The sequence below is a fragment of the Gavialis gangeticus genome, unplaced genomic scaffold (genome assembly GCF_001723915.1).
Source record: "Gavialis gangeticus isolate Ggan-Ray unplaced genomic scaffold, GavGan_comp1, whole genome shotgun sequence".
In the NCBI taxonomy this organism is placed as follows: Eukaryota; Metazoa; Chordata; order Crocodylia; family Gavialidae; genus Gavialis; species Gavialis gangeticus.
The window spans coordinates 135,072,174-135,080,531 of NW_017729025.1; the positions used below are offsets into that span (position 1 = coordinate 135,072,174).

The 8,358-nt window shown below is 41.0% G+C and overlaps 1 protein-coding gene across 1 annotated transcript in view; it reads right to left on the reverse strand.

The window, feature by feature from the left end:
* Positions 1-31: 31 nt before the first annotated feature.
* IPO7 (importin 7) overlaps positions 32-8,358 on the reverse strand; it is a 55,745-nt gene continuing 47,418 nt past the window's right edge. Inside the window, exons 20-25 of the mRNA XM_019519973.1 lie at positions 8,150-8,245; positions 7,017-7,237; positions 6,720-6,925; positions 5,372-5,578; positions 3,571-3,687; positions 32-952 (exon numbers count right to left, since the gene is read on the reverse strand). Coding sequence (XP_019375518.1) covers positions 855-952; positions 3,571-3,687; positions 5,372-5,578; positions 6,720-6,925; positions 7,017-7,237; positions 8,150-8,245 — 945 coding nt within the window. The 3' untranslated portion in view covers positions 32-854. The remainder of the gene's footprint in view (positions 953-3,570; positions 3,688-5,371; positions 5,579-6,719; positions 6,926-7,016; positions 7,238-8,149; positions 8,246-8,358) is intronic.

Here is an 8,358-nt window from a genome sequence, read left to right on the forward strand (position 1 = left end):
AAAAAAAAAAAAAACCCAGAGGGGGTTGCCATTTTTTTTTTTTTTTTTTTTTTAGCAGCAATGAAATATCACTAACCCCTTTTTTACATAACCGAATTCAAGTCACAACCAGAGGTGACTGCACCACAAAGTCACCAGGTACAAAACTGCTAGTTCATTTTAAATTAATATCTTGAAATTATTTTCCCCATTACATCCCTTTTTTTTTTTTTTTTTTTAATAAACAGCAAACATTTTGCTATTTTTTACATAGGCTAGCAGGCTTGTTTCAATATGAAAGTGCTAATTCATTTACAGATTTATCAGTTATGTAGTGCTACATTAAGTGTCCAATATTCTACATATGAACAATCTTGATAAATGGAAATGATGAAGATTAAGTAAGGCTATTTGATTACCTTATCTTATTTACATTAAAAGAATAGACATCCAACAGGAAGGAGAGTAAGGGAAAGAAATTGGGCAAATACTCATACTGCCACAGGTGTAAAAATTAAGTTGGCCTTCTGGTTTGTACTGTAAATGAGACATTTTAAGTAGTCCTGCAGCCCATGCCTATTTTTTCCTCAGAAAAAGAAAAGCTGCCATCATGACATCCCCTCTTGATTTCAGATTTCCAAAGTGTGTCATTTGAAGCTTTAAAGTCAAGTTCTTCCTATCTTCAGAAAACCTCTGGTTTGCTTTCCAGTATTAGGTTGCATGATCATGCCCCACTTCCTGGGGTTTTTGTCCAATCTGTTTATCAATTAGTTTAGAGTGAGCTGTAGATAACATGAACCAGTTCTGGAACCACTATTGGGAGGAACACAAGCTCTTCACTACAATCACACAGTAGCAGGAAAAGAAGTGATAACTCAATTCATTCCTGGCGCTGGGCCTCCAAAATTGAATGAAGTTGGCACAACTGGAGCATTGAATTTGTATCCTCCATGCTTTTCAATCATTTTGGATTCTGAAAAACAAAATACTTGAGTGAACATCTACAAGATACAACTATTTAGGACAGACCAACTCCCTTTTGATGAGTGGCTACCACTTTCTGGTTTTAACTTTGCACACATGAAACAAGACAAAATAAGGAGCACCTAAGTTTTCAGAAAGTACTGAGCATCCAACCTGCTGAAAAAATCAGGTTTCTTGAAGGTTCTCAAGTTGGACACCAAAAAATGTAACAATCATTTTTGAAAACCTTGGCCAGTTTTATTATGATTATAAAGAAAATCAAAAATACTAAATCTCAAAATTTACATTTTATAAATGAAGTATTTCCAGAATTTCATATTACAGAAGGACTCAAATTTAACTGAAATTCAGTCTATCCAAACAGATTTCTACTGAACTTAAAGTAGTTAGAGTAATGAACTTTACACTTAATAAGTTCTCTCTAGGGACCAGCAGTCAAGTCACTAATTTAAATTTTAATACAAAGATGTTCCTGCTGAGATTCAACAATATGACTGCAAATATTAAAGAAAACAATGAGAAGACAGAAAGGTCATTCTCTGCGTAATAAGAGTGAACACACAGATGCACTGAAGTCTCTTATAAAAAGAGTTATCTTGAGGTTGCTAGGCTGCAGAGTCCAATGAATGCTACAGAACAGCAGAGTAACAAAGAATGGGTGACCAAGGCATGAGCCCTGGCAGTGTCAGAGGTGCAAGAACATCAGCCGCTGTTGCTGCTGGCCCAGCTGCTGCCACCATTGAGGGCACAAACCCTGACAGTTATGCCTCTGCTACAAAGACAAGAAGCACTTTGGTTAGTTAACATCCCATCTACATTCTGCACATCAGTTCCCATTCTACCACTTAAGAGTCCACATCCATATCTCCATCTCTACCCTCACTAAAAGAACCAACTGTTATGCCTGAATGGAGCATGTTTACCAACTTCATATTTTCATGTACTTTAGAGATCAATATAGGATGTGGCAGCTTTTGCAACATACAGTGTATGTACAAATTAAAAGCTGCCTGGTACAGTGCAAAGGGTAGCATACAGCTCTACTTCTACTTCAATTTGAGTATTACAGTAGTCCAGGGGGATACGATGACTCTGACTCAAATGTTTAACACCTACTGCACAAACATACCATTTTCAGAAAGGAAATCTCCCAGTCTGAGATATCTGAATTGTGTGTTTCTTCCTGCAAGTACCAAAGCCAGGCTGAACTTATCTGTGGGGTTATATGGCTTGCCCATGGCCCTTTGGGTTAGACCGGGGTATCAACCATACAGCCCATGAAGCCACCCTGTCTGGCACACTGGACTACTGGCATGGGGCAGGGGAGTGGCCTGCCACAGAATAGTAATTGGCAGCAGGAGGGCAAGCGAGGATTGATACCTTTGCTGGTTGCCACTGCCACAGCCCTACCTCCTTAGTCAGCAGCCAGTTATATGCCTCATACTGAAGCTGGAGCTACTGCTATGGCAGGGGGCACACGGCAGCAGCAGTTCCATCTTGGGCATGGAACACATGGTGGCAGCAGTGGCAGCTCTGAATTAAGAAAAATGGCAGGAACTGGAGCCACTGCTGCCACAGCAGCTTCCCTGTGCCCCGGACCAGAGCTTCTCCCACTGCAGCAGCTTCCTTGTACCCCGGTCCAAAACCAGACCACAAGGAGCCCCACAATCCAGATCTGGCCCAGGACACAAAGCAATAAGAAAAGACCGATGGCTAGAATCTTATCCATTCCGTGGACCCTTATGACAGGGCCTATGAAGCCTGAAATCTGCTCATTTATGGCTGTTCCTGTGCAGTACTTGACCAGCACGGATGACTGCATTCTAACTTCCTCTACCAGGGTGTGTTGGAAGTCGGCTCGGTGGCAAGCCATCAAGGCAGATCACCCTGAACAAAGGCAACATTCCAAAGTCCTAATTCATGAAAAAGATTTACACATGCAGGGTCGACCTGAAGAGTCTTTGTTCATATAGTGAACGAGTGGGATGCACAAGCCCAAACTGAAACCTGTCCCCCAGACAAAGGATTCACTAGGCAAGACCAGTGGTAGCTGGGCTTTGCTTCTGTAACTCCTGAGGTTCCTTGTACTTGGAGTTCTTTCTGTACTCCAAGTTGGTCTGTTTGACCTGCTCTGCCCTGATAAAGGAGGAAAAAACAGAAGGAACTTGGCAGGTGGTTCTTGCTGAAGGTGCAAAGTCATGAAAATTTTGCACACAGCTGTCCCTTTCCTCCAGCCAGCTAATAAAGTTAGGACTACTATGACAGCTTTGATGTGCCAGTTAGCTTTGCCCAAAGCAGGTTAACAAGCAAGAAAATAAGGAAGTTGCAGCCACGTCCTGGGGTCACAACAGCAAGTCTGAACTGCACATGTATTTCAAGAGAAGTCTTGATTTAGTAAACAATTTACTGCTTCTTGATGTTACCTTGTCAAAAGGAAAATTAATGCTAGATTTATTCAAAACACAAACTAGTTGCCCTCACCTCTGTCTGATTAACATGCAGAGTTTCTGGGGGGAGAAATACAAAACCTGCTTTTTATGTGCAGCACTGAGTATGTGAACACTTAAACCATAAAATGTAGTTAATGATATAAAAACAAAAAGGTACCATGAGCTGCTCGCCTCTGATCTGCCAGAGTTGCTATGTCTTGTAACTGTTTTCTTTGTTCTTCATTAAGACCTTGTGTCAAAGCTTGGTACCATGCTGGGTTACGATTCTGAATTGCTATGAAGAATAAAGTAGAATTAATTTCATTAAAATAGACTTTCATTAAGAATTTGATATCTCACACTTCTAAGCCAAATGTTGGATTTGGATGGAATAAAAGCAACAATGTGTGATGCTTTAAGGGTTTTATTGTAGTATTTCTGTTTTTAATGTGTCCGTGCTGTTATAACATTGTCCACCGCAGTTTCCATAATTAGTCTGTTCTCAGGGAAGGAAGTGGTAAGTCCCAGAGCTGCCTACATGCAGGACAAGACTAAAGCAGTGGTTCTCAACATTTTTTATACCAAGAACCATTTGTAAACATTGATTACTAGTCTCGACCCAGTGCCCCTCACTCCCTAGCCCCCCAGTGCGTGGGGCAAGGGATGAATGCTTTTTTTTTTTGGGGGGGGGGGGTGTAGAGCATGGGGGATCCCAAGCAGCCCCTTGTAGGCTGGAACTTTGACAGCCTGCAAGGGAAAAGCAATGGTTTTCCACATTTTTCTCCTTTAAAGGAGAATCCATTTTTAAAGTTTGTTGAATTTTTTAAAGTTTGTTTGCAATCCTTTCATATATTCTTGCAACCCACTTTTGTGTCACAATGCACGGGTTGAGAAATGCTGGACTAGAGGGATCTTCAGCATCAAGACAACTTGAATAGCCTTGTTGATGCTTCAGATGGGCTTGGTAACTCCTCCATGGGGCAAATGCCTTGGAGGCATCAACGGGATAATCATCACAGAGATTATCATGACAATGAACAGGATGAACAAAGGTCAGTGTCTGGCTGGTGCCTAGTCTGGAGGAGACCAGCTGAGCAGCTCTGGGTCTCAGGAGCTGGGAAGACCAGAAAGAGATGAGCTGAGTTAGCTCAGGGGTGCTCAGGGCTGTACAGGCTAGAATGAGGGACAGAGGCACTGCTTAACCCTTTGAAGGGGTCTGTTCTTTGGCCTTTGCCCCAGTGCAAATCTTATTAAAGAGAAGCTGTCTGTTTTGCTACTTGGAACTTAGGTTGCACTTGTTCCTCAGCAAGAAAAAATTTGCTCTCTAGGAGCTGAACTGGAAGTCAGCTCTGAGTCTGAGCCACAGACACAGGTAGGGTCAGGGATCAAAAGGCCAGGGTCTCAGGGTGGAAAGAGCCAAGGTTTCTCCACTGCTCTAGCAGCCATGCCTAGGCTGACTTCAGGGCACAGACCAGTGGTGGGGAGGGGAACATGTCCCCCCTGACAGAGCCATCCCCACTGCCGGCAGTGGCTTCTGTGGGTGCTCACCAGCCCCATGCCTGTCGGCTTCTGTGGGTGCTCACCAGCCCTGTCCCTGCCGGCTTCTCCAGGTGCCCCGCCAGACTCAAGGGGCACCAGTCGCCCATGCTTCAGGGGGCATTCTTAGACACCAGGCACGGAAACGGCAGACCCAAGCCAGTACCCACACAGGGGGACTCCTAAGTTTCTGGAGATGCCAACTTTAGAATGACCTTAAAAACCGTCCTAAAAACAATGGGAAATGCCTCAAAAATATTAACCATCCCTTGTGGAAATATGTTCAATGCTCCTTACCCTACTCTTACTAATCTTCTAAAGAACGAACTACGTTTTAAAAACATAGAGGAGGAAACAAAAATAAATCTTTCATTAAATACTGAAGTTAAAAACACAAAAATTGTCTCCCCCCCGCAGACAACAAAAAGCAATCACATTCATACTTTGAAAAATTGATTTAAATATTTGATATTCATCAACAGGGTTGTCTTCATCATCAATAATTGTAGAGTAGCCTTCCAGTGCAGTTTCTTCTGCGTCATCTTCTTCCCAGTCCTCATCATCTCCATCTTCTCCTGCCTGTTTTGCCAGAATCTCTAGGTATTCTTGTCCATCTTCATCAATATCATCTTCATCACTCCCTAATTCTTCTGTAAAGCAAAAGTCACAGAAAAGGATTCTTTATAAATAATGAAACAATTAGATTTTTATCTTCAAAATAAAAATGCAGCTTAAGCAAGATGCATTATACAATTCAGCAATGGAATCAATAACACTGTTTCAGACTGACAGGAATCTGCTCTCCTCCAGTTTGCCTCTCCTATAGGCCTGAGCAGTAAGAAAGACATGTATTCCTGCTCCAAGAACCTAGTTAATAAAATGTTCATATGGGAAATTTTGAGGACTTAGTGCATATAGCACTTTTCAGGAATTTAAGCAAGATCTTTCTACCACTCTGCAACCCTTCCTCCCCCTTCCCCCACAAGAAATTTAGAAACTAAATTAGACAAATAAAGATGACAAGGAAAGATGAGGGGACAATGGTAGAAGAGTTGAGAGATACAATTTGTAATGCTATGCACTTTAAGTTCTGATGATCTAATAATTTGGTTCAAAAAGAAGTCTAACAGTAAGACAGGTAACAAACAAGTCAGCAACAGAACGGAAAAAAAAGTGGGTCCAAGCCATGAAAGAGTGTGGACTCATGGTACATGAGTAGTGGTGAACGGTTTTTTTCTGTAACAAAGGCAAAAAAGGTGAAAGCAGACAGAGAAGGAAGAAACAGCTAAGTGAAAAAGAGTATGCATAACATTGAGAGGCGGTGGAGAAGGGTGGCAGTGAAGATGATATGTAGGTACAGGAAAGCTATGCAGGCATGTAAACTCCACACAAAACCACAAAAGGACTTGAAAAGTGACAGACAGATTAGAATGATGGGGAAAAAAAAAGAGAAGAAAATAAATAATCCCCCCTCTGAAAAGCAAGGGATATCCAAATGCAGTAGGCTGAAAAAGACCCCAGAAAGAAGAACCCTAACAATCTCCATGCTTTTAAAAACATTCCTACTTTTTACAAAAATCAAGGGGAAAAACTGGTGGCTGTACCCAGAAGGGTGAAGTAGTCTTCAAAGCTTCTTCACAAACTTTATGCCTGGAAGTAAAACATTCTGAGGAAAGGGACTGGGTGCCCCCAAACTCCAGAAATAAGAAACAGAATGTCCCGCAGTTCAGATGACTGCATACAGAGGCTATGGAAAAATGCCACTTATCAGTATCGTTTCAGTTCCCTTACCTGTTTCGTCATCATCTTCAGCTTCATCATCGTCATCACTGTCATTTTCGTGCTCTGCATGGCAAGCATATGCTCTTTTCAGTCCGTTAAATAAAAGGATAAAAGCTGGCAGGATCTGCCCCACAACTTGATTTAAAACTGGTGGTATTTGCTCCAGATCAATAAGAGCACACAAGCCCAGTACACACATCTTTCTATCATGAAGTCTAAAATACAACAAAAAAGCCACACATTTAATATATACTCAATTTCCAGGATTTTTTTTTCAAAGAGAGTTGCTGCACTATCCAAACTTACCCTAAGAAACAGTCTACATCATTAAGCCACTGTGTAATGAAGTGATTTGTGACCGGCTCCACGTTATTGGGAAAACGAAGATTTTCCAAGGTATTTAATAGTAGATGAGGACTGTAATACAAAGCAGCAATGGCAACCTGGAGGCACATTGTTCTCAGTTCACTTGTTTTTACTTCTCTGGTCAGTCTTTCCAGAGCAGCTTCCACAAATGATGGTATACACTAGAAGATAAACAACCATTACAGTTTGATGTTTCAATGTCTCAAGAGCCATAACCTCCCACCACTGGGTTTAGAAGCACAAGGTAGTTGGAGATTTCTGTATTTGCTTATAAGATGGTGCATGACTCTGGATATGCAATTTATTACATATCTGAGCTATACCTGATTTAGATATGCAGAGGAAGCATAACAAGAAAAATACAGGCATGTCAAACCTTAAGTTTGTGGTAGAAGATAAACCAGCACCGATTCCATAATACAAATGATAAAAAGCTGAGCCACACTATATGCAGTATTTAGGCCTGTAACATTATCCATGGTACACAAACCACATTTATTATTGCTACTACTACTACTATATAGCTAAATGGAAGTGCCTAATAATTAAGTAATTCTGCTTTATAGTTTTAATACTAATAACTCCAGTGCAATGTGTGTGCTAGTAAAACTACTGCAAATAGTTTTAACATTGATAACTCTGGAAAAAAGAAGCTGCCAGTTCAACTCAGGAATCCAGTGGCTTCAATCTCACTCTTCATTCTGGTTTAGTATTTGACCCATTAGGTCTTCTCCATGTGCACAAGATTTAAATTTAGAACATACAATTCAGCAGCTAAAAAGATCTAGGCTCTTCCTAAAACTATATTCCCACACACTTATGAAAATGCTGTAGAATATGCAGTATCTGCACTGCTGGAGACTGAGCATATAGCATGCATTTTTTCAACCCTATCAGAGGAGGCAAAAACTGCTTCGTAACACTAGGTTTGCAGTGTAAGATCTCAGAAGCGCCCTAGTTTCGCTAAAGTGGTAGGGTGTCTCGTGTAAAAATATTTAACCAAATCACATTAGAGAATGATGACTTTTTAATCACAAAACTTTGAAGACATCAAGCAGCTGGTTATTACTAACCTGATCAATGCCACGCCCTTTACACTGTAGAATGATTACTTCTAACAGCTTTGCTGCATGACATTCTGCATCTTCTCCTGCAACTCCTGTAAGAACCTGAAAAATATTAGACTATTGTAGACCCTATGCAAGAAGGAAAAAGGTGTTTTCTATAAACTCATGCTTCAACAGATCAATCAACAATTAAGACAACACTAAGATGTGGTCAC